General features: G+C 41.0%; 1 protein-coding gene across 14 annotated transcripts in view; it reads right to left on the bottom strand.

The window, feature by feature from the left end:
- The window catches only part of FAM184A (family with sequence similarity 184 member A), a 124,125-nt gene extending 104,258 nt beyond the window's left edge, over window positions 1-19,867 (bottom strand). For 6 of the 14 annotated variants that reach the window (XR_001828834.2, XR_001828835.2, XR_001828833.2 and 3 more), the window contains exon 1: window positions 18,852-19,468. Coding sequence is in view for 11 of the 14 variants with exons in the window: in XM_017541059.2 (XP_017396548.1) it covers window positions 18,852-19,019 (168 nt within the window). In the remaining 3 variants the exon portion in view is untranslated. Of the gene's footprint in view, window positions 1-18,851; window positions 19,470-19,702 lie in introns of those variants that run through there. The other 8 variants (XM_017541058.2, XM_017541055.2, XM_017541063.2 and 5 more) reach the window with 5 other exon arrangements.
- Window positions 19,868-27,423: the final 7,556 nt, after the last annotated feature.

Here is a 27,423-nt window from a genome sequence, read left to right as displayed (position 1 = left end):
TCTCAAAAAAAAAAAAAAAGATTTGTTAAAGGATATAAAATTACCTTGACCTGATCACTAAACACTGTATGTATCAAAACATCTATGTATCCCATCAATATGTACAGTTATTTGCCAATTAAAAGAAAGGAAAAATAGGGGCAAGGCACAGTGGCTCACAGCTGTAATCCCAACACATTTGGAAGTCAAAGTGGCCACACTGCTTGAGCCCAGGAATTTGAGACCAACCTGGGCAACATGGCAAACCCCATTTTTACAAAAAAAAGAAAACGCAGTGGCTCACGCCTGTAATTCCAACACTTTAAGAAGCCGAGGCAGGAGGATCACTTGGGCTCAGGAGTTCAAAAAAATCTGGTGAGTTCTAGGAAAAGGCAGTACACAATCGCCTGAGGATAAGCAAGAAGACCCATGGCCTGCATTTGGACTTGGGGTCCAGGCAGATAGACATATGAAGCAAGATGGATTGAGCTGCTTGAGGCTTCCAAGACACACTCTGGTCTTACCATTTTGAATACAGCCAACTGGATTGTACACAGGATTACAAACATGCTGGATAAAGGTGACCAGGGTTAGCCTTCTTACTTACAAATGCATAACTTTGAAAAAGTTATTTTAAACATCTCTAAGTCTCAGAGTTTTTTGGTAAAACAGAGAAAAAATCTACTTCAAGAAGTACTATGATTAAACAGGATAAGGTATGTATGGTGCTTAACACAGTAATTCACAATACACTTTTTGGTTTAATTGTTTTTGTTACTGATGCAGTCCTTCAAAGAAACTAAACAGGTACACAGAGGATAAGATTGGTTAGTTTTGTCCTGGCATGCTGGCTCAAGTCTGTAATCCCAGTACGTTGGGAGGCTGAGGCAGGCAGATTGCTTGAGCCCTAGAATAACAGCCTGGGCAACATGCCAAAATCCTGTCTCTACAAAAAATACAAAAATTGGCTGGATATGTGATGTGCAACTATAGTCCCAGCTACTCAGGAGGCTAAGGTGGGAGGATTGCCTGAGTCTGGAAAGGTTGAGGCTGCAGTGAACTGTGATCACACTACAGCATTCCAGCCTGGGTGACAGAGGAAGACCTTATCAACATTATCTCAAAACAAACAAACAAAAAGATTGGTTAGTTAGTTCTACTGATCCCACCTTGTGGTAAAAGCAGTTGCACCTGGTAGGAGAAACAAAAGGACTCAAAATGCTGAGTTTCACTCAGATAAAGCTAAACATTAGGAGGTTTACCAAAGACTGCTTTGTCTCAGGTATTTTCTTTTCTTTTCTTTTTTTTTTTTTTTAAGACGGGGTTTCACCATGTTGGTCAGGCTGGTCTTGAACTCCCGACCTCNCCACCGCGCCCGGCTTGTTTTGTTTGTTTTTGAGAGGGAGTCTCGCTCTGTCACCCAGGCTGAAATGCAGTGGCGTGATCTCCGCTCACTGCAACCTTTGCCTCCCAGGTTCATTTTTTTTTTAAGACAGGGTTTCGCCATGTTGGTCAGGCTGGTCTTGAACTCCCGACCTCAGGTGATCCGCCCGCCTTGGCCTCCAAAGTGCTTGGATTACAGGTGTGAGCCATCACGCCCGGCCTGTCTCAGGTATTTTCTGTCTTGTACATCCTTTAGACTGCAAGCTCCTGAAACTTGACTTATGTATCCCCAAGAGTACATACAGGAATAAAATAAAACAATATTCTATAGCTCAGGGATGGTAATTCAAGAGGCTACATTTAAGATACTATGTTAAATAACTTTGTTGTTAATTTTCTAAAAGACATTTAGATTGAAGAGTCACAGATTTAATAAACATCAACAAAAAGGTGAAAACCCCCCACCAAAAATCCATATGCCTAGTAAATAGGAGAATATTGATGTATTTATTCACATTAGTCATTATTTTTCAGATGACAAAATATGCAAAAATTTTGTATAAGTGAATAATCAAGTTAGGAAAGATAGTATGATCAGATAACTCACTTAAATACATTACATTTTGCTGTAAAATTTGTGTGTTAACATTTGTTAAGCACAATAAGATTTTGCGTTCTAAAAACCATATATTCCGTATTATTTAGCCACATAACTGCAGAACATATCCTCATCCCTGGTTCCTCCCACCAATGACTGACCCCTAACCCCCATCATACTCTCTGGAATCCCTGAGCCAACATTTAAATAATAAACCAAGCACACGCACAAAACAAAACTAATTCCCTACACCCTCAAAACTCCCTTTCTGCCCCATACCTTGCTCAAGCCTGGCTCTCAGCCAAAGACATGGACTCTCCTCCAACAGAAGCTGTACTTTATGTTGCTCCTAACTCATCATGGGATCCAAAAATTATTTGGGTATTCACCTAGCTGCCCAATGCAACCCTCTAAAAAGGGCAAAGTGGCAGAGTCAGACAAATCCAGGTTCAAATCCCAGCTCTTCCAGCACATGGCCTTGAGCGAGTCACTTAACCTCTCTAACATTCAGCTTCCTTGTGAAATCTAGTATCAACCTCTTGGGATTATAGTAACTATGAAATTAAAAGCATAAAATATAGCATGTAATAGCTACTCCAAAATGGTATTTACTATTATTAATCAAAATCAGTATTCTTCCCTCATAATTAACAAATACCTCTTATTTTATAACGATTCCTATAATTCAACTTTATCAGTTAACGGGCTTTGTCTTAATCATAAACCAGCCTCCAGGTCACTGCCCTCATCAATGTAGATTTAGCAATGAGACTCACACACTTCCTTCCATTTCAATCCTATTATCTTTGGAGAGTTCAAAAATGCATGTGGAATCCAAAATATCAGACTTACAGTTCTTTGGGAGTCTAAATTCTAACAATTTTTACCCCCCATAAACAATCTCAAGACTGTACCCTAGATTACAGGTGTGAGCCACCATTTTGACTCCTTTTGTTCCTCCTACCAAGTGCAACTGCTTTTACCACAAGGTGGCATCAGTGGAACTAACTAATCAATCTTTTGTGCTTGGATTACAGGTGTGAGCCACCAAGCCCGGCCTGTGTCAGGTATTTTCTGTCTCGTACATCCGTTAGACTGCAAGCTCTAACGGATCTTGTTATAACTTACCCACTTCTGAAGTCTTAACATACATAGCCTCCTCTCAGACTACCACTCCTTTGCCTTTATCCCTCAATTTCTAGGCATTATCTTCATACACACAATTGTCCTCTCAATTCCTAAGTTTTCTCCTAATCTATTACCTCCATCCTAGTCTCACTTCCTTCCTTACAACAGTACCTAATGGTAGATTAACCAAATTACTCTCCACAAAAGCTCTTTAATTCTCTTAAAATGCAGTTCTTCAGCTATACTTACCAGGCAAACTCAGGCTCTGGATTTATAACCTGCCTGTTTCTCTCCTCTATATGCTCAACCATGGTCCTCTCCAAAGAACTGCATAAGACTTTTAGAAAACTGCAAAGCATTCAAATTGAAGCTGGGTATGGTGGCTCACACCTGTAATTCCAGCACTTCTAGAGGCCATGGCATAAAGATAACTTGAAGCCAGGAGTTTGAGATCAGCCTAGCTAACATAGTAAGATCTCATCTACACACACACATACACACACACACACACACACACACACACACACAACGCACTAGCTGGGCATAGTGGTGCATGCCTGTAGTACCACCTGTCTGGAAGGCTGAGGTGTGAAGATCCCTTGAGTCTAGGAGTTTCGAGCTACAGTAAGCTATTACTTTGTCACTGGACTCCAGCCTGAGTGATAGAGTGAGACTTTATCTCTTAAAAAAACAAAAACAAAAACAACAAAAAACTGATACCAAATATCATGTTTTGTTGTGGTTTTTTTTGTTTGTTTGTTTGTTTGTTTTTTGAGTCGGAGTTTCGCTCTTGTTACCCAGGCTGGAGTGCAATGGCGCAATCTCGGCTCACCGCAACCTCCGCCTCCTGGGTTCAGGCAATTCTCCTGCCTCAGCCTCCTGAGTACCTGGGATTACAGGCACGCACCACCATGCCCAGCTAATTTTTTGTATTTTTAGTAGAGACTTTTGGCCGGGCGCGGTGGTTCACGCCTGTAATCCCAGCACTTTGGGAGGCCGAGGTGTGTGGATCACGAGGTCAAGAGATCGAGACCAAATATCATGTTTCAATTCCTCTTGGGACAAACGCATGTATTACTGATGCTTTCCTTTGTCTCTGGTGGTCAGCTCTTTTCTTCTCCTTTCCTCAGCAACTATTCCAAATGTTTTCTACTCTGCTTAAGGCCCCAACCTACTACTCATGTTTTTAATTACCATCTATATGCTAATGACTTTAAAATTTTCATTTATACTATTGATCTCTCCTTTTGGCATAGACAGATATTCAAGTGCTTACTAAATATTTCTACCTAAATGTACGTGTCTGACTAAAACTCTCAGAACTCTCCCATAAATTTTGCTTCTCTTGGGTTAACCATCCTCCCAAACAAGCCCTAGTGATCTCTGTCTCCCAGTACTAGAATGGTTATGTAGTCATCTCCTACACTGTACCATGGTTGGTCCATGTAACCAATAGAATACAGGAAAAATGATGACATGTCACCACTCTGTTGATTATGTTATGAAATGACAGACTATGGCTTCCAGCTTGGTCCCTCTCCCTTCCCACCCCCAACCCCCTCAGATCACTTGCTATAAGAAGACCCATGCGGTAAATAAAGTCTCCTATTAATAGCCAAATGAGTGAGCTCAAAAGTAAAATTTTCAACCCCAGTCAACTCTTTATAGAGACTATAGCTCTGGCCAGCAGCTTGAATGCAACCTCATGAGAAGCCCTGAGCCAGAACCATTCAATTAAGTGACTTCTGGATTTCTGAATCTCAAGTATCAGATGATAAATATTTGCTGTTTTAAGCTGCCATATTTGGGGATAATTTTTTACCCAGCAATAGGTTAACTGATACATATCTTTCCTCTGTCCTGATCTCAGGAGACACTAATATCCATCTAGTCCATCTAGTCACTCATTCACTCTCTCATTCATTCAGGAAATACTTGAGTACACAGTATGTGACAGAGACCCATTATCCTCAATCTTATTCTACAACAAACTGTAACAAAGTACTGCCAAATTTATCTCCAAAATGTTTCTCACATCTCCTCCTCAAAATTGAGATTTCTCAAATCTCCTATCTCTCTGCCACTACTGTCCTAATTCATGGCCTTCATAATTTCTCATCAATACTATTATAATAGCTTCCCATTTAGTTTCCTCGGTTCCCATCTGTCTCTGTCAAGGGTGATCTATATAAAAGCAGCAATACATGAGAGTTAAGGCAGCTAAGAACCAGGAGAATGTTCTTTTCAGGAATAAGAGACTCCAGTATCTTTGCAGACAAGTACGTTACGCTGGATAGTTTCAGTTAAATAGCAGCTTATCTATCCCACGTGTACAGAGAAAGAGGAGAAGACACATGTCCACAGCTGTGAACAATTCAGACAGAGAACATCATATAGTACAGCAATACTGAGTGATCACACAAAATTGGACTACATCATTTTGTAGAAAGCCACGTTGTGATAACAATTTACCACAAAATGGATGTCTTGAAGCAACACAAATATGCTAATCTTAGAATTCCTGGAAGTCAGAAGTGGGAAAATAGTTTTACTGGGCCAAAATCTGAAGGCTCTTGGGGAGAACTTGTTTCCCTGCCTTTTTCGGCTTCCAGAGGCCACCTGTGTTCCTTGGCTCGCTCTTTCACTTAGAAGGATCCTTGTGATAACACTTGCCCATCCAAATAGTCAAGGATAATCTCCCCATCTCAAGATCCCTAACTTAATCACATCTGCAAATTTGAGATAAACATCTTCACAGATTCTAGGATTAGAACGTGAACTTTGGGAGTGTCATTATTCTGCTACAGTCCAGTTCTATAATATTCTCTAGCAATGTTCCACAATCCGGAAGTAGAAATGGAGAGAGCAAATAGCAAGGGTGACCCAGGATTGAAGGTTAAAGATATACATGGTCCTAAACAGAGCAATATTACAGTAATGAGCTTGGCTTCAGATCAAATTGTTATTTATTCCAGGACAGTTATCTCTGCCAACTCCCTCATGATTACAGAACACAGAAGCACTCTTAACTGGGTTCCTTTTTCTGATAATTACTAGGGGATTAAATCAAGAAAGTGTGGACACATATGAATATACATTACCATATAAAACAATGAAAATGCACATTCTCCTAGGTCATTTAAGGAAGGCATGTATCAAGATAGAAACCAGTAAGACTAACTGCCTAAGACAGTCTATAATTGAATAAGTTTGGTAAAACTTTTCTGTATGTTGCATAAGGTTAATTCAGAAACATCCAACCAAATGTGCTATAGCCCCAAATTGTATAAGATTTCAAGCTATCTTTAGGTACCTAGACAAAGACTTTTAACAAAACCAACTCCCACAGTGACAATTTATGCTAGAAAAGAACTGTAATATGTTTTAAGCAAATGATGACTATTAAAGATTTTAACTAAAATAAATTATTTGTTAGAAGTTTTGCTCCATCTCCTGGAATCATTTACATATTTTTTTCCTTTTTCTGACCTAGGGCAATGTGACAGGTTCAAGTTTAGATCTTGAAGATTACAATTAACATAAAAGAACTATCTTATCCCATGCTTATGATTGTAGGGTGGCCTGCAGGTAACTGGCAACTCACACAAAAGATGAGTATTTCGGCCCCCACTATCCTTTCTACCCCTTTCATCTGAGGGTGTTTACTGAGATAATGAAAGTCAAAGTCACAGTCATGTGAGGGTGTTTAGGGTGGTAATAAGAGTCATAGTCACTTAGGCCGCTAACAATAGTTGATAAATAGCTGGAGTTAAGAAAACAGCAGATGCAAAGTTCTGCTTCCATTTTTAGATACAGTTGATCTTCTTTAACTCATGGACTCCATATTTGTAAATTATCTTACTTGCTAAAATTTATATGTAACCCCAAAATCTAAGACTCCAGATGTGTTAAATAACCTTTGTTCAGGCATGAGTTATAGTGATATTTGGCTGTGAGTTCTGTTTTAAACAGAAACACACATAAAACAGGGTTATATATTAATCAATTGGTGAAAATGTTGTGACCAGAGGCTGTCAGGAACCTAGCTCTGTATTCTTCCTAGACCATGGACTATAACTACCACAAATAATTAGAACTGACTATATTGTTGCTTTACTTCACAGCTATGGTCCCTAACAATGTAGACTATACATCCATCAGAAAAGAAAATACAGCTGGGCATAGTGGCTTCCACCTATAATTCCAGCTACTCAGAAAACTGAGGTGGAAGGATCACTTGACGCTGGGAGTATAAGGTTGTCGCAAGCTATGATGGCATCCCTGTACTCCAGCCTGTGCAACATAGCCAGACCCCATCTTGAATAAACAAACAAACAAACCTACTGTATGGTTTTTGGTTTTATTTTTTTGAGATGGAGTTTTGCTGTGTCACCCAGGCTGGGGTGCAGTAGCGCAATCTCAGCTCACTGTAACCTCCACCTCCTGGGTTCAAGCAATTCTCCTATTTCAGCCTCCTGAGTAGCTGGGATTATAGGCATGTGCCACCATGCCTTGCTAATTTTTGAATTTTTAGTAGAGACAGGATTTCACTATGTTGGCCGGGTTGGTCTCAAACTCCTGCCTTCAAGTGTGATCCACCCGCCTCAGCCTCCCAAAGTGCCAGGATTACAGGTGTAAGCCACCACACTTGGCCTAAAAACCTACTTTATTGTTCAACAGTATGTCAGCAGAGGCTTAACCAAGTGGGGAAGGGATAATGGGTGCAAACTGACCCCAATCTCCCGCATCAATTAACTCCTTTAATCTTTATAATAATTCTATGAAGTAGGCTTTGTTATTCTCATTTTACAGATGAGGACACTGAAGTGCTGAGTGGTTGAAATAAGTGTTAAAAGTCAAACACCAGGAAGCGGTGAAGGTGAATTTCATTTAAGGGTATACCTAACTTATTGAACCACACCTCTGACCCATACGATGCCCCACCAGGCCATTTGGCTCTGGGAACAATGTGGCTCTCTGGCTGCCCATGAAAAACCTAAACCCAACACAAACACATGAGTGCCTTGGTTTCCAAAGACTGAAATTTCCTTTTACCAACTCTACCCACACCCCTGGCTAAATATATTACAGAGATTTGTAACCAGAATATGTCAACTGAGGCATCAAAACCTTATTAAAGAATTTAGAAGGCATCAGCATAGTTTCTTTATCCAAGAAAAACACCTATGTAAGTTCTACCCAAAAGAACAAAACCAAATAGAAAAAGTTACCCATTATTACACATTTAAAATTCATCAGAATTAATGTATTGATAAATATATTGTCATTAAAATACATGACTAATATAGTCCAGTTACATTTTCTCATGTCTGTTGGAAAAAATAAGTAAAGCATTAGGTTGGCACAAAAGTAATTGAGGTTTTTGCCATTGAAAATAAAGGCCAAAACCACAATTACTTTAGCGCCAACCTAAATATACAGTCTGATATGGAATAATAAATAGTATTAAATAATTAATAGTACCAAGCACAATGTCTTTCATAAACTAGGCATTCAACAAATTTACCAAACACATAGCCCTACATGTTCTACTTTGGTCATATCTAAGTATATTTAATTAGTCTGAGTAAATAATTAAACACATACACACATCTTTCTCTCAAAATTACATATGCCTTAGTTTATGCAGTGTTTCACTAGGCAAAACATCTAAAAGTAGGCAAAGAATACTATTTAGTATTTTGGCCATAAAACATTTTCGGAAAGAAATGAGAATCTGTTAAAACTGTGCTTAAAGAGCTACAGGATGAAACATGCAAATATCTGTGAACACACAGACACACATTCACCAGAATAAACAAAATCTGCTCAACCAGTAAGGCCAATGTCTAGAATCTGTAAATATTCAAATGCCACACTTCATATTATAAGAAAGACATGACAAGTAAAAAGGCAAGTAACAATTTATTCAGAAATTAAATATCAGCATTCATAGGTTTGGCCTAATAGGATTAGCATAAGTTTGGTCCAATTTCCTAGCTATGCACTGATGATCATAACAATGATCTGGAGTTGATGAAGAACTCCAGTGTGATATTTGAATGGTATGATGTAAATGTAAGTATACTATACTAGAAGGTGAAAAACTATTAGCCCCTATGGTAACTTCTAGTTAACTAACTCATTCTCCAATAATTTACCATAAAGAGAAATTTATCCTAATATTTTACTAAAATTATCAATTTTATTGATAATTTAATTAGTAATGTACTTTAGGAATGAAATGTTTTACTTTCCAACTTCCTTAAACTTCAGTATAGAGATGGTACATATAAATAAGGAAAGACAGAATTAGCAATTTAAAAAATCATTAGAAGTACTAGTTCCTTTGCAATTAAATGAGGTAGCACATGGTACCCAAGTCTAAAATGTCCAAATCCCACATATGATTGTGATCACTAAGTCTTTTGTTTTTCCATGTACTATAGGTCCTTTGATAGTTTCAGCCTCCATTTAGATCTCAAAATAATAGTGTAAGATACAAGAAAAATATTTATATATTCGGCCAGGTGCAATGGCTCATGCCTATAATCCCAGCATTTTGGGATCCAAGGCAGGTGGATCACCTGAGGTCAGGAGTTCAAGACAAGCCTGGCCAACATGGTGAAACCCTGTCTCTACTACAAATACAAAAATTAGCTAGGCATGGTGGGGCGTGCCTTTAGTCCCAGCTACTCGGGAGGCTGAGGCAGGAGAATCACTTGAACCCAGGAGGCAGAGGTTGCAGTGAGCTGAGATCATGCCAATGCACTCCAGCTTGGGTGACAGAGTGAGACTTCGTCTCAAAAAAAAAAAAAAAAGCCTGTAATCCTAGCACTTTGGGAGGCCAAGGCGGGTGGACTGCCTGAGCTCAGGAGTTCGAGACCAGACTAAGGAACATGGTGAAAGCCTGTCTTTACTAAAATACAAAAAATTAGCTGGGCGTGGCAGCACACACCTGTAATCCCAGCTACTCAGGAGGCTGAGACAGGAGAATCGCTTGAATCCAGGAGGCGGACATTGCAGTGAGCCAAGACTGCGCCATTGCACTCCAGCCTAGACAACAAGAGTGAAACTCCATCTAAAAAAAAAAAAACTCACATATTCAACTTCACTACTTTTTATACATTCTTGATGCAGTTTTGGTTAAAAAAAAAAAAAAGATGTAATCCTTGGTAAAATACGGCTACAAGTGACAGTTGTTCACTGATGTAGTTAGTTAAAAGTTAAGAATCAGAGATTTTCTAAAATATTTGCTTTGGTCTTAAATGTTAAGCATATCAAAATACTAACTACAACTGGCAATCTCCAACTTGCAAATATCATTGTTTCAAAAATTCATTTTTATATATTAACTGATTGGCAGTCAAAGAATATTTTCTAATATTTTGAAGGACTACTAAGTCTATAGGTCAATCTAAAAAGTCCCCTATGGCTTAGACCACACTTGAAATACAAAATATAAACCTAATAGTTTGATATGATTCCCCCACATCAAACTACCATTTATAACATTGTTTTTCTTTATTTTTATATTTTAAAAAGTAGAGATGGGATCTCAATGTTGCTGTTTTATGTATTTATTTATTTATTTAATCCTGAATTCAGTTAGTAATTGTCTCCCATAGGTGTCTATCTCCAAAAAAAGGACATGGGGCACTGATTCTGACATTTACTTAATGTCCTTTATGTTCTAAAGTGGTCTGCAGGATGGAAACTTCCTGTGGTGAAAAAAAGGATGGCATTAGGAACTCCCGTCATTCACATCCTTTCCATTTCATGGTATAATATTCAAATTTATTTGGATGCTCCTAGATAAAAGATTTTCTTAAAAAACAAAAACTCATAAGATCAATTGAAAGGGCAGAATAACAGTATTTTATCAACACTCCCCTGGCCCTCATTACCTCCTATTTTATTCCAGAACCTAACTAGCTTTATAGACCCAGATTATTCTTCATTCCCATCTCATATTTAAGAGATACAAAATTTTCAAAAATACCACAATTTTAAAAGTTAAAGTATAGGGAACTTACTTATTAATTAAAATGAAGAAATGATTCCAGTCACATATTCCTGCTGAATCTTTATCTTTCACACCACTTTTAAAGACTGGTGTTTAGAGGCTTAGCAAAGGATTTTCATAAATAAACAAACAAAACAGACAATGAAGTTGATAAAAACTGGAAAACTTGCAATTTACTGCATTCAAAAATGGGGTCTAAGCAACAATGTAATCAAGAATAAAAGCAGTCAAAGTAAAGACATTTAAAATAACCTTAGTAGTAACTTTCACACCAAGTATGGCAGTCTCTAAGCCAATGTTATTTTAAATATGTTTCAGTTTGGAATGACTAAAGCTGTTAATAAAAATATGAAAATATTATGACACTTAGCTGACAGCACACACAAAAAAGCTCTGTTACAAAGTCACCAAGTCATAGTATATAAAATATACAACCTATAAACCCAGAAAGTTCTACAGTAAGTATACAGAGGAGCGGCAGGTTAGTTTTACTCTTATCAAAAATCTGTGATTCAGAATGTAAGCAAAACATGGTTCCAACATGGAAAACAACAACTCTGTGGCCTCTTATTGAATAAATAATATTAGAATGAAGGTAGACACAGAGAAAAGAGGTCTGTTAGTGTGGCCACCCCCGCCTAGACCAATCTACAGAGACCTGAATGTCAGTCCAGACTCTACCAGTGACAGGCTGAGTAATCTTCAAATGATATTGGCCCTCACCTTCCACACCTATAAATAAGAGGGTCAACCTGATCATACTCTAAGGTCTAAACCTTTGACCTTTTTTTTTTTTTTTTTTTTTTGAGACAGAAACTTGCTCTGTTACCCAGGCTGGAGGGCAGTAGTATGATCTTGGCTCAAGTGCAACCTCCGCCTCCCGGGTTCAAGCAATTCTCATGCCTCAGCCTCCCAAGTAGCTGGGATTGTAATCCCATACCACCACATGGCTAATTTTTATATTTTTCTTAGAAACAGGATTCCACCAGGTTGGCCAGGCTGGTCTTGAACTCCTGTCCTTAAGTGATCTGCCTTCCTTGGCCTCCCAAAGTGCTGGTATTATAGGCATGAGCCAGGGTGCCTGGCCTAAACCTTTAGCCTTTAACTCTAAATCTCTAACTCTAAAGGAAGTCCGTTTATAAGTTTGTGAGCAATTACTTAATAATATACTATGCTTTTGTGTCCACTAGTAAAATGCAAGAAATTAATCCAAACCACTCAATTATGACTAAAAGATTACAACCAAGCCACTGCATAACAGCATGGCAAAGCTGCAATGTAACAAAGAAAAAGAGATGCTGCATTTGGCATGTACTAGTGCTAAAGTGAAAAACTGCCAATTGCTATGTTTTATGAGGCCACTTCACTCTAGTTTAAAGACTCAAGTCATAAGCAACACAGATTATGAAAGAATATCTAGGTAATTCAAACCTAGTGAAAAATCAGTTTGATTTCATGTAGAGAAAATAGGATTATTTGAAAAATTCACTGGTTTTGATGTTATATAAACACATTCTGGTTTTGGATATAGTAAAAGCAGAGTTAACATAAAATGACTAATCATAATACTTTTTTATATTTGCCAAGAAACTAGTATATTAATTACCTACATTTTGAGATGACAAATATTTATAATGTAGACAAAGAGCTTTATACTTTTTATTTTTTATATCAAAAATATATTAAGAAATAGGCCCATAATCCCAGCACTTCGGGAGGCCAAGGTGGGCAGATCACAAGTTCAGGAGATCGAGACCATCGTGGCTAACATGGTGAAACCCTGTCTCTACTAAAAATACAAAAAAATTAGCCTGGGAGTGGTGGAATGAGCATGTAGTCCCAGCTACTTGAGAGGCTGAGGCAAGAGAATTGCTTAAACCTACGAGGCGGAGGTTACAGTGAGCCGAGATTGCACTATTGCACTCCAGTCTGGGTGACAAAGCGAGACTCCATCTCAAAAAAAAAAAAATAAATATATATATATATATACACACATACACACACACACACACACAATAGCTTTAAAATATATATATATACACACACACACAAACATATATATATATATATATAGCTTTTTGAAGCCATTTAAAGGACAGTCAATAAACATTTAAATATTTAGGAATAATTTAACTCAGTTGAAATGATCTATCATTAAGCCAGAAGAGTAACAGATACAATTCCTCAAAAATATTGTCTTTCTCTGCTGTATAACAAAATTACTTCCTGTGTCATTACTACCACCATCTTCTTCAGTAAATACTTATTAAGCTTTGGTGCTATGTGCAAACCATTCATATTAAGGTTACATGAAATAAAAGATACAGTCCCTAGAGATTAGAACCTTACAGCCAAATTAAGGGAAAAAAGTATATTTATAAACACAATAAACAGTGTTTGTAAGTTTGCATTATTAAGTATCAAGTAAGAAGTACCAACAATCAATGTTAATGCAGAGCAAGGAAAGCACAAGGGTAGTTGGTCAGGGCAGTTTTAGTAGAAGAGCCACAAGCTGGGTATTAAATAAGAGAACTTGATGCTAAGCACAGAAAACACAAAAGAAACTACTTTCTGCTTTTTGGGAACTTATACTGTTCCATATATTAGTTATGTCTATACTAGTAAGCAATAAAGAGACTGAATTGTATCAAAAGTGCAATCAACTAAAGAGGCATTTGATAAGCAGCTAACATAACAAGTTATTAAAAGGGAAGTTTCTGCTGAGAATGAAAGACAATAGAAATTACATTCCAAAGCAGCTGCCAGAACATTCTCGAAAAAGTCAAAAGAGGCAGTCTAAAGAAAAAAATGCTGAGGTGTGTAACCTCCTACCCCCCACCACTAACGAGGTGGTGCTTCAAGGAGATTACAGAGTAGGTTTCAGAGATTTCCCTGGAGAAAGCTGTAGTAACAGGGGCCTGTCTTCAAGGTGGAAAAGTGGAAGGTGCTTGTCCCATACCTAAAGCCTAGGGAAAAAGGCTTTTGGAAGATGAGTTGAAGAATCTGACATGTGTCTCAAGCACTTCCAAGAGCATGCTGACCTGACACCTGATTAATCCCTGGAAAACCAAAAGGATGAGAAGCTGCATGAAGAGGCATGTGAAAATGAGAGGGCTGAATTGGGACCACCAGCAGAGTTTGTGCAAAGAATGAGTGCTCCCTATGTGGCCCCTAAAGGAGAGTGAGCAACCTGGGGTGGATTCACACGAATCCATCCAAGAGGGGTATCTAGAGTTTGCACAGGCCTCAGCAAAGTGAAGGTGAAGGTACTGCTAGCTCCAAGAGGCTGAGGAAGAAGTAAGCAACCAACCAGAACCTAAGGTTCACTGTCAAGGAATTGAGGTGAAAATCTAGAGCCACTGAGGTGGAAGACAGAGGATTCACCAGTGAAAGAATAAGCTTTAAACATCTGCAACAGCTACAAAAGCACTAAAGCTAGATAACCAGCTAGCTTCTTCACTAATCAGCTAAAAGTCTGCTGCTCCTCTTTACACTTTTCCCTTCTTCCTCGGCCAACTTTGGAAGGATAAGAAACCAGAGCTGGCAAGACAAAGCAGGAAGAGTAGGAAAACCAGGTAAGAAGTAAAAAGGCAATGATGCTTCCATCCCCAGTTACTGGCTCCCCCCTTGCAATAGAAAGAGCAAGCGGCCAGTTAAGGGAGAAGCGTCATCTTTATTTCAGGCTTGGTCTGCAGTTTTTACTTGTTGGTAAAGGGTAATTTAATTTTAATAATCAAATTGAGACTTTTGTGACTTTGTTACTGAAGGGTGATTTGTATTATTTACAAGCAGCCAGAAAAATTAAGTTAATCCATGGCAGAGGATGAACCAGTCTCAAAGAGTAAACTGAAAGGGACAAGAAGGGGAAAAAAATAATTTGAAAGCGACCAAAAAAAGTTTTTTATAATTACATCCTACAAGGCTTGCTTTTCAACCTACTACCCTGAAAAATCAACACAGTGGAGAACAGAAGTATACAAATGTGGTCTTATAAAACCCATCTAGCTTCACTGCCTATCCTGAGATGTTCAGCCTTTAACATTTGCATAAACTTGCCATAACATAGCTCAAGAATCTAATATTAATTCTTAAAACTTGACATGAGTGACCTAAATATGCTAGATTCCCTTTAAAAGGCAGAGACTGTGTCTTGCTCCCTGCTGTATCTGTAACATTTCCCAAAGTCCCCCTTACATAAAAGGTGCTTAAAGAACTGATGCTCTGCTTACCATGAGAAGGCTACTCTGTTAGGCTCTTAGGAAATAGGATCTGAACAAATATGCATACAGCCAATACTGCTTTTTAGTTAAAAATATATTGAGCTTCGCTATGGACAAAATTATAATATATATTACTTTCATGCTTATCCTTTCATAGCCAGCCAATTATTTGAAACATGCCCACTGTATTTTCAGTACTATACTACCACAATACAGAATAAACATGAAACCTTTAAACTTTGATATTCGAAGGAGAAAAAACTACTACTGTATATATATTTTTAAAGAGTTTAGCAGAAAACCCTCAAAAAAAGTACGCTATCATATAATGCTGTTAAATGCAGAATTGTTTAAAAGGAGAGAAGCATTTAAAAAATCCATATTTCATTAATATACATATTAGTATATGTCTTTTCAGGGAGTGATAGCCTGAATTAAGAGCCTACTATGTGCTACTACAACTGTAAAATAGGTATTATTATCTCTATTTTAAAGATTAGGAAACCTGAGGCTCAGAGTTTAATGACTTGCTCAAGGTCACAACAGTAGTAAGTGGTGGAGTGAGTGAGAATTTTAACTCAGTGTGTCAGGTTCCCATGGGGCTCTTAAGTATGCTGCTGCTATAATGCTGAAGAGTTGAGTTCTACTGACTTCTTTCCAAAAGAAATAAAATCCAATTTTAATGGTTACGTTTACAATGTACAATAATGAAATATAAGCCATTGTCAAGTCCCAACCATAGCTGGAACACACCTCTGCTGATATGAATTCATTAATAAACTCTTCATGAGTAAAAATTCTATATGGCAAAAGGTAGTAAAGTTTATAACAGTCCCTCTCTACGTGTACATACACTCATGATGTCATACTTATGGTACAGTATTTATAATAAGTGCATATGACTATAAAATTTGACAACTTTCAAAATGGTACATTAAAAAAGCAAGTCTTATTACATGGTTGTAGAAACAGAAAGATGTTGGCTGCAACAGAGTCCTATTATCAGATTGTTTTATTCTCAGGCCTTAGTAAATAAAGGCACGAGAACCCCTAGATATTTCAGTATATGTCAATGGTTCTTTTTTTTTTTTTTTTTTTTTGTTTTTTTTTTTTTTTTTTTTTTTTGAGTCGGAGTTTCGCTCTTGTTGCCCAGGCTGGAGTGCAATGGCGCAATCTCGGCTCACCGCAACCTCCGCCTCCTGGGTTCAGGCAATTCTCCTGCCTCAGCCTCCTGAGTAGCTGGGATTACAGGCACGCACCACCATGCCCAGCTAATTTTTTGTATTTTTAGTAGAGACGGGGTTTCACCATTTTGACCAGGATGGTCTCGATCTCTTGAACTCGTGATCCACCCGCCTCGGCCTCCCAAAGTGCTGGGATTACAGGCGTGAGCCACCGCGCCCGGCCTGTCAATGGTTCTAATTGGAATGATTCTGTCCCAGCTACCCTGCTCCATCCTGGGGAAATTTGGTAATATCTCGTGGCGTGTTTATTGTCATGACTGGGGGTGGGTGGTGAGAATAGCTACTGGTACCCACTGAGTAGTGCCAGGGATGCTGCTAAACATCCTATAATGCACAGGAGACATCTCTCTACCAACAAGGAATTATCCAGTCCAAAATGTCGATAGACACTGAGAAACCTAGTATAAAGAAATATCAGAGGTACCTTGCAGAGGGGGTGGAGAGAGTATTTACAGACCGTAACTACAAACACAGTCCAAGTAACGCTCAGTAAAGATTAGATGTGGCATTCAAGCAGTGTGAGAGCACTGTCCTGAGAGTATCCTCTTGTCTCACTAGATGTGAGGTGGGTAATGTAATGGGAGAAAATAGCAGCTTACACCGAATACACCTACCTTTACCAGTGGTGCTGACTTATTTTTTCTGATAAAAGAACAGGAAATTGAAAAAGTGCTAAGTAGAAAGAAAAAAATGTACTGAAGAGCAACGGCTTTTATTAAACAGAACATAGTCTCACTACAAATTTACTGAGTTTTCCTATTACTTACAGTAGGGCTCTAGAAGGTTACATCTAAAATGAGAATAGTGGATGTTATGGACAATCGTAAGAGAAAATCAGAATAAATATTCATGTGTTTCATTCAGGACATCAGTATTTGGAAGATCAAACACTATTGCAGCAAGCCTGGCTTTTAGACTCCAAATGTGTAAATGTTCTGATGATATATTACTGTCATTCCTTCTTAGATCTTCCTTTCTCTGAATGCAATACTGACAAAAAAGAAAAAAGGAAACAAAGCACTGGACACACAGCAACTTCTGAGACAGTGGTGACATAAAACAAAAGAAAAAAAAACTTCACAAAACGGTGGTTGAGTTTTAATGCTAGGTACTTGCAACTTTTCTTTTCCTCTTTCATTTATGCTTTCATTCTGTAGTCCTTTAATGTTATCTGTTCTATCCTCAATCACATTTCTTCACTAAAATCTTTTTATCCTTTTTTTCACTCTCACTTCCTTCCTTTCCTCTCTTCCAAATCTAATGTCTTACTTCACTCTTTCGAAAGTGCCAACCAGAAATGGAATTACATGAGACCTTTAGAGTTGGGTCAGACTCAGAGGCTATCTAGCAGTAACCTCCACAATGTCCATCTCTCTTCAGCATATCAACACTCCTAATAAGCTGTTAGGAAACAGCTTAAACACGTTAAGGTACATCACCTTTCTTTCAGACACCACAAATCACTTCTCACTGATATGTACTGCTAGAGTGCTGGTGAGATAGTTACAAGCAGAGCAATATAACTGATATGAATCGCTCTTGCTTCACAGATACCAATTCCTTCTCATTATCAACATTTACTAAATTAGAAAAAAGTTCACGAATTTAGGTACAATCCTAAACTACACTTGGGCAAATTCGCAGGCTATCTGCTCTTTGAAAATTATCCTTCGAAAGGCAACCAATGAACTGCACGCAGACACAGTGTGATTCATCTAAGAAGTCTTGTTTGACATTTTGTCAGGATAAGAAATAACTCACAAAATGCCCCAAATTGACATTCAAGGTATGTTTTACCCTTCTACCTTCCTCTGAAAGTTGATTCTCCCCTTAACTGAGTATCCAATAAGATACTGTTTAATTTCGAGGATTCTGGGTCATATTAGGTAAATACGGTACTGTACTTCAAATGGTACTGTGCTGTGATGCCTCGTGGAGCCCCGGCACATGCATGAGAGCAGCAGTAAAATGATTTATTATTGTGGAATAAAGGAGCTAAACTCTGATTTGTTCTGTGCTGGCTTAGCCCTAAAGGGCAATGAGGTGCAGGTCCCATACACCCACCGTTCCGTTGTGCTGTCTAGTTTAAATTCATGTTGCTAGTGTTCCACCAAAGTTTGCAGGGTTTTGGAGGTAAGTCTCGGGCTGTTGCTTCGGCGGAGGAGCCGCCTTCCCCTCGCCGCAGGCGCAGGACGCTCTGCCTCCAGGGCAGGCAGGTGAGCCCGGCGCGGCCCGCACGGGGTCGCCACCCGCCCCGCCCCTGCGCCCCTTACCTTTGTGAGCTGGGCGATTTTCTTGCTCATTTTCAGGTGCATCTCCTGGCTGTAGTCCATGCTGTGCCCAGCCAGCTGCGCGGCGGCCGGCGAGGGCGAGAATTTGGCCGCCCCGGCCACCGGGCCGCCGTAATAGTGCTGCTGCCAGCTCATGCCCGGGGTCGCCATCTTCCCGACAGACCCCAACCGGGGCACCTGTCCCCGCGCGCAGAGACAGGCCCGCGGAGCAACGACGTCCGTGAGGCAAGAGCCGCGGCGGCTGCTTCCCAACCAGGCACCCGGCGCCCGCCAGCCCTGGCCTCAGGCGACCTCCCGCCCGCGACCCCCGAGTCACCCCTGGAAGGGCCGGGGCGGTCCCGCCGGCCCGAAGCCGCGCGGACAGCGGCGCGGAGCAGATGCCCAGGGTTGGGCGACGGCGGCCCGGGATCGGGCCAGCTCTAGCCGGCTCCTCAGCCCGCGCCCAGCGGCGACGTCCAGGACAGCTCGGCTCCGCGGGTCCCGCTCGCAGCCCGCACGGAGGACTTGGCCAGGCTCCGGAGGGAGGAGGAGACGGGGCAGGCTGCGGCGGGGGTAGGCGGGGACATGGAGAAGGACGCGGGAGCCGCCGTTACCAGGGCGCGAGCGGGGGCGGCGACGTCATTTCTCCGCAGCCAAGCCCCGCCCCTCTCAGCGCCGCCGCCGCCAGTCCCGCAGCCCCGCGGCTAGTGCGGGCGCCTAGCGAGGGCGTACCAGGACAGCGCCGCCGGTGCTTCCCCCGTGTGGCGGGGACCTGACAGCCAGGCCCTGGCGGCAATCCCCGTGTGGCGAGCGTGAGGCCTGACGTAAAAAAATTCTCCCCGAGAAGACGGTACCGTAGTCGCCATCAGTTAGCAGAACGCGTGTCTGTTTACAGAGGCTTTCCACGTGCGTCCTCGTGTGTGCAGGGCCCCAAGAAGTGGCCCTTCCCCAAGAAGAGCGGCAAGCCCAATCTAGAGACAGCAGTAGTAAAGTATCGAGGATTCCCTGCACTGACCTACCTTCCAATGGCACACACTACTGATTGTGACAACTGTCTTAGGCTCCCCCTACTGTGTGTCCGGCCACTGTCCCCAGTTCAGTGCTGAGTGTTATCTGTGGAGGGAACACCCCTCTTCAGTCAGCTGGTGGAGCACCGCATAGCAACTTTCCTCTGGTGGCGCCCAAGACGAATAGATAAGAAACTACTTGGCTGGAAATCAGAATAGGATCGGAGTGAAAGTAATGGGTGAAAACAGAAGATGGAACAAGACATCAGTGCTTTAAGGATTTGGAGCTGGGCCAAAATGTGTCATAACTTGTGCATTTTCACCTTCCTCAATGTGTTATTCCCCACCTATTTTCTCTTAACATCGCTATTCCTGCAAGTCAAATGATTTTTAATTTTTTGTTTCCTGCACTGAAGCATGTGAGTCATTTTAGGGCATGGATAATACAAACTTTAAAAACAGAATTGTACGTGTTTTTTAAAAAAGTCTTATCTCCACGCAGTTGTGCAGAACCAAATTCCCCACTCCATGTGATTTATTTTTAGCATGCAAGTAGCCAAAATATCTGAGAATATTTAGAACAAACTAAATTGAGAGCCAAATTAACAAAGATTGTCAGAATGTGGCAACATCTAAACAAAGTGAAGATTCGGACCCTTAAATCCTTTCAGATCTGTTGGAATTCCAGAAAGGAAACTTGAAATTGGCTACCTCTCTCCCCAGATCCTAGGTACTGTGTCCCCTTTTCATAGACTTTCCAGGAAAAGAGATGTCTAGTTCCAACCTTCTGAATGGAGCACATGGCCAGAAACAAATATCCTGCAAATGTTGCTCCTTTCTTAAGCACTTTCAAATAAAATTAAATAGAATTAGGAACTAGTGTTATTTCATCAAATTCTAGACATGGAAGAGTCACAGTCATTTTAGAACTCTCACGTTCTTTATATTCTAAGCAGAAATGTATGCTCAAAAGGCTCTCTCTGTTTCACTAAATATGTAAAGTCAAGTCTTGCTAGGACAAAGATGTTTATGTTTTTGTCACTATGATAAATTGGAAAGATAATAAGACTGGAAATAAGGAGAAGAATGTATAGCCTTAGTTGAGTCACCCAACCTGTTCACTCCTCAAATGATTCTTCTGAAAAGAGACAGTGTCACCAGCTCCTCCCAGCTCTGACTTGGTAATTAGAAGTTAGGACCCTGGTCCACTTGTAATTCACTCTGAACTCCATCACATGAGTTTCCATCATCACTATGTGGCATAGCCCAAAATGACCCTTTTCTTAAATACTATGCTCAAAATAAGCCCACTGTCACTTCATGAATTTAATATTTTTACCTCACTACAGTGGGATAAAATAAGTCACAATTAAAATTATATTTAGTTATAAATAATGAATAGAAACGTAATGCCGGGCACGGTGGCTCAAGCCTGTAATCCCAGCACTTTGGGAGGCCGAGGCGGGTGGATCACGAGGTCAACAGATCAAGACCATCCTGGTCAACATGGTGAAACCCCGTCTCTACTAAAACTACAAAAAATTAGCTGGGCATGGTGGCGCGTGCCTGTAATCCCAGCTACTCAGGAGGCTGAGGCAGGAGAATTGCCTGAACCCAGGAGGCGGAGGTTGCGGTGAGCCGAGATTGCGCCATTGCACTCCAGCCTGGGTAACAAGAGCGAAACTCCATCTCAAAAAAAAAAAAAAAAAGAAACATAATAATAATACAGGTTGAGTGTCCTTTATCCAAAATGCTTGGTGCCTGAAGTGTTCTGGATTTCAGACTTTTTAGGATTTTGGAATATTTGCATCATACTTACTGGTTGAGCTTCTCAAATCCAAAAATCTGAAATCCAAAATGCTCCAGTGAGCACTTCCTCTGGTTGTGTTGGCACTCAAAATTTCTGGTTTTGGAGCATTTTAGATTTTGAGTTTTCAGATTTGGGATGCTCAGCTGGTAAAACATACTGTATTAGCTGGTCTCTCATTGCTATGAAGAAATACCTGAGTCCGGGTAATTTATAAAGAAAAGAGGTTGAATTGGCTCACAGTACTGCAGGCTGTACAGGAATTGTAGAAGTTTCTGCTTCTGGAGAGGCCTCAGAAACTTACAATCATGGCGGAAGATGAAGGGGAAGCAGGCACAACTTACAAGGCTGGAGTAGGAGGGAGAAAGAGAGTGGGGAGGTGCTACATACTTTTAAACAACCAGATCTCATGATAACTCACTATCATGAGAACAGCACTGAGTGGATGGTGCTAGCCCATTCATGAGAACTTTGCCCCTCAGAAAACTTATAATCGTGGAGGAAGGTGAAAGAGAAGCACAGCACGTCTTACATGATGGCAGGTGAGAGAGAGAGAGAAAGAGAGAGAGAGAGGAACTGCCAAACACATAAAACTATCAGATCTCGTGAGAACTCACTATGACAAAAACTGCATGCCACCTCCATGATCCAATTGAAACGGGAAAAGTTCTCTTGTCCCCTTCACAGAATGTGCAGTGGGAGTGTGACTCACTTCTTCAGTGCCCAACTGCTCAAACCTCTAGGGGAGCATACAGATGGGCAGGCTGTGAGGCTCAGACTCCACGGCAGTGTCTAGGAGTGAATGTTTACAGCTGAAGCCCCAGTGGGTGTGTGTTACAGGGTGCTCTTTAGCTTAGCTGTAAGCAGGCAGCTAGTGTTGATCTGCTCAATTAGACCCCTTATTGCCTTATTGCAAGGAGAGGGCTTTTTGTATCCTGGGGTTCTTGCCTTGGTGTACTGGAAGAATCAGATCACACATGGACTTGGAGAATGAGTGCAAGGTTATATTGAGGCGAAGTAGCTCTCAGCAGATGGGGGAGCCAGAAGGGAGATGGTTTTCCCCTGGGGTCAGTCCACTCAGCACCCTGAGCTCTCCTCCTACTGCCCCAGCCAAACTCTGTGTTGTTCTGCCAATTGACGGCCTGCTGGCATGCTGGTGCCTCTCAGTGCATTCCTCTCCACATCCAGCCACCTGTGCGTCCCTCTGCTGATGTGCTCCATTCAACATCCAGCCACCTGTGTGTTCCTCCACTGATGTGCTCCTTTTGACATCCAGCTGCTGGGTGTCCCTCAGCTGATGTGCTCCTATCAACATCCAGCCGCCTAAGTGTTCCTCCGCCGATGTACTTCTCTCAACATCCAGCTGCCTGTGTGTTCCTCTGCTGATGTGCTCCTCTCAATGTCCAGCTGCTTGTATGTCCCTCTGCTGATGTGCTCCATTTGACGTCCAGCTGCTTGTGTGTTCCTCTGCTGATGTGCTCCTCTCAACATCCAGTCACCTGTGTCTGCCTGCTAGGGTCTCCAGATTTTTATAGGCACAAAATGGAGGTGGTGGCAGACCAAGGTATTCTTAGGAAATGCAACATTTGGGCAGGAAAACAAAAATACCTGTCCTCACTTAGGTCCATGGGCATAGGCCTGGGTGTGGGGCCCTAGTCAGAGACCACACCCTTCCCCCTTCTGTATCATTTGAAGGGGCATAGTCCAGTACTTTCCTTCTGTATTGCAATTACCTCCCAGCAAGTCCCTCCCTTGACACGTGGGGATTTCAATTCAAGATGAAATTTGAGTGGAGACACAGAGCCAAACCATATCATCCCATCCCTGGCCCCTCCCAAATCTCATGTCCTTCTCACATTTCAAAACACAAGTATGCCTTCCCAGCACCTCCCAAAGTCTTAACTTATTCCGACATTAATAACCCAAGAGTCCAAGCCCAAAGTCTCATCTGAGACAAGGGAAGTTCCTTCCACCTATAACCCTGTAAAATCAAAAGCAAGTTAGTTACTTTCAAGATACAATGGGGTACAGGCATTGTGTAAATGTTCCTGTTCCAATTGAAAGTAATTGACCAAAACAAAGGGGCCACAGGTCCCATGCAAGTCTGAAACCTGATGGGGCACTCATTAAATCTTAAAACTCCAAAATAATCTCTTTTTACTTCATGTCTCACATCCAGGACTTACTGATGCAAGAGTTGGGCTCCCAAGACCTTTGGTAAACATTGTCATTCCAAAAAAGAGACATTGGCCAAAAGAAAGGGCCTGCAGGCCCTATGCAAGTCTGAAAACCAGCAGGGCAGTCGTTAAAGCTCCAAAATGATCTCCTTTGACACCATATCTTATATCCAGGGCACACTGATGTAAGAGGTGGGCTCCCAAGGCCTTGGGCAGCTCCACTCCTGTGACTTTCCAGGTTTCTGGCCCCACAGTTACTCTCATGGGCTGGCATCAAGTGCCTGTGGCATTTCCAGGCACGGGGTGCAAGCTGCTAGTGGCCCTACTGTTCTAAGGGCTTGAGGATGACGGCCCACTTCTCACAGCTCCACTAGGCAGTGTCCCAGTGAAAACTCTGTGTGAGGTCTCCAGCCTCAAATTTCTCCTTGGCGCTGCCCTAGTATAGGTTCTCTGTGAGGGTTCTACCCCTGCAGCAGACTTCTGCTTACATATCCAGGTTTTCTCATACACCCTCTAAAATCTAGGCAGAGGCTCCCAAGCTTCAACTCTTGCACTCCGCATATCCACAGGCTTAATACCACCAAGGTTTATGGCTTGCAGCCTCTGAAGCAACATCCAAAGCTGTATTTGGAGCCCTGGAGCCAAGACTAGAGCCAGAACAGGGAGCAGTGTCCTGAGGCTGAACAGTGCAGCAGGACCCTGGGCGTGGCCATGAAACCATTTTTCCCTGCTAGGGCTCCAGGTCTGTGATGGAAGAGGTTGCCTCCAATGCCTTGAAGGCCTTCTGCCCATTGTCTTGCCTATTAGCATTTGCCTTTCATTTTGATATGCAAATTTCTGCACCTTGCTTGAATTCCTCTGCTGAAAATGAGCTTTTTCTTTCTACCACATGACCAAGCTACAAATTTTCTAAACTTTTATGCTCTGCTTCCCTGTTAAATGTAAGTTCCAGTTTCATATCATTTTTTCTCACACATATGAGTATACATTTAGAAGCAGCCAGGCCACATCTTGAATGCTTTGCTGCTTAGAAATTTCTTCTGCCAGGTACTCTAAATCATCACTCTCAAATTCAAAGTTCCACAGATCCCTAGAGCAGGGGCACAATCCAACCAAGCATTTGCTAAGGCATAGCAAAAGGGACATTTGCTCCAGTTTTCAATAATTCGTTGTTGCCATCTGAGACTTCTTCCACCTGGACTTCATTGTCCATATCACTATCAGCATTTTGGTCACAAAAACTTAACAAGTCTCTAGGAAGTTCCAAACTTTCTCTCATTTTCCTGTCTTTTTCTGAGCCCTCCACACTGTTCCAATCTCTTACAGTTACCAAGTTCCAAAATCACTTACAATCATGGCAGAAGGCAAAGAAGATGGTAAGGGCAAAGCCCTGGAGATTAGATGAGAGCATGACCTATTTAGTGTAATATGGCTGGAGCACAGTTTGAGAGGGTTGTCAGAGTGTGAGGTGGAAAAGGTATAAAAATTACTCATGGAAGGGGGACTTACATGCCTTGACAAGAGGATTGGGTCTCTGTTCTGTAGGCAATCATGAGCCACTGGAGGGCTTTAAGCAGGAACATGAAACTAATCATATTTTCGTTTTAGTTACATAATTCTTGTGACTGTGGAAAATCAATTATGGGGCAACTTTATAAACAAGGAGACTAGTTAGCAGGCTATGGCACATGTTCCGGTGAGAGATGATGAACCACTGACCTAAGATAAGGCAGTGAGAGTAGGAAAAAAAAGGATGGATGTGAAATATCCATAAGGTAAAACAGAAAGAACATTGAGGCTGAGGAAGAGAGAATTGTCAAGTTTGCATGACTTTTTCCAAGGAGGGGAAGGTCCTAGCACACGATACATGGTTATAAAATTAAGTAAAAATTTATAAAAATAACATTCTCTGTATTTTTTAAGACCCCCAAATTGTGTATGCTTCAGGCACCTGAAAACCTAGATTAACCCCAGGCAGTAACAGTTAAGGCTAAGAATTAAAATTAGAAGCTGGGTGTGGTGGCTCATGCCTGTAATCCCAGCACCTCAGGCGGATCACGAGGTCAGGAGACCGAGACAATCCCGACTAACACAGAGAAACTAAAAATACAAAAAATTAGCCAGGTGTGGTGGCACATGTCTGTAGTCCCAACTACTTGGGATGCTGAGGGAGGAGAATCGCTTGAACCCGGGAGGCGGAGGTTGCTGTGAGCTGAGATCACACCATTGCACTCCAGGCTGGGCAACAAAAGCAAAACATCATCTCAAAAAAAAAAAAAAAAAATTAGGATTAAGAGGTAAGCTCAACAGGTAATGGACCAAAAGCATAGGCAACAAAAGAAAAGATAGATAATTTGGACTTCATCAATATAAAAAACTCTTGTGCTTCAACAGATACTAACAAGAAAGTGAGAGGGTAGCCCGTGGAATGTGAGAAAACATTTGCAGATCATTCATCTGACAAATAATTAACATCTAGAATGTATAAAGAATTTCTAAAACTCAACAATAAAAACCAAGTAACTCAATTAAAATATGGACAAAGGACTTCAATTGTTATTTTTCTAAAGAAGATATATAAATGGCCAATAAACACATAAAAACATGGTGAAAGCATCACTAATCATTAAGGAAATGCAAATCAAAACGGCAACGAGATACCACTTCACACCCATTAGAATGGCTGCTATCAAAAAACACAAAACAAACCTAAACAGAAAATAACAAGCAGTACATGAAGAAATTTGGACGCTTGTGCATTGCTGGTGGAAATGTGAAATGCATAGCCACTGTGCAAAACAGTATGCTGGTTCCTCAGAGAATGGACAGAATTACCGTATGATTCAGAAATTTCACCTCTAAGTATATACCCAAAATAATTGAAAGCAAAGGCTTGAGAACATATTTGTACACCAATGTTCACAGCAGCATTATTCACAAAAGCCAAAAGATGGAAGCAGCCCAAATGTGTATTGATAGGTGAATATGGATATACAGAATGTGGTATTTACAACAGAGTGTTATTCAGCCTTAAAAAGAATGACACACGGTACATAGATGAAACTTAAAGACACAAAGTGAAATAAGCCAGTTACAAAAGGACAAACACCATATGGTTTTTACTTTTATGAAGTAGCTATAGCACTCAAATTCATAGAGACAGAAATTAGAATGGTGGTTTCCAGGGGTTAGAGGGAGAAGGGAATGGAGAGTTATTGTTTAATGGGTATAGGATTTCAGTTGGGGAAGACAAAAAAGTCTAGAAATGAATGGTGGTGATGGTTGTAGACAGTGTGCATCTACTTAATGGACTAAATGATACACTTAAAAATGGTTAAAATGCTAAATTGTATGTTATTTTTTGCAACAATTAAGAATGGTTCGCCGGGCGCGGTGGCTCAAGCCTGTAATCCCAGCACTTTGGGAGGCTGAGGTGGGTGGATCACGAGGTCAAGAGATCGAGACTATCCTGGTCAACATAGTGAAACCCCGTCTCTACTAAAAATACAAAAAATTAGCTGGGCATGGTGGCGCGTGCCTGTAATCCCAGCTACTCAGGAGGCTGAGGCAGGAGAATTGCCTGA

This window comes from Cebus imitator, unplaced genomic scaffold (assembly GCF_001604975.1).
Source record: "Cebus imitator isolate Cc_AM_T3 unplaced genomic scaffold, Cebus_imitator-1.0 Scaffold130, whole genome shotgun sequence".
Classification (NCBI taxonomy): domain Eukaryota; kingdom Metazoa; phylum Chordata; class Mammalia; order Primates; family Cebidae; genus Cebus; species Cebus imitator.
This window is presented reverse-complemented; position numbering and strand designations above follow the sequence as displayed.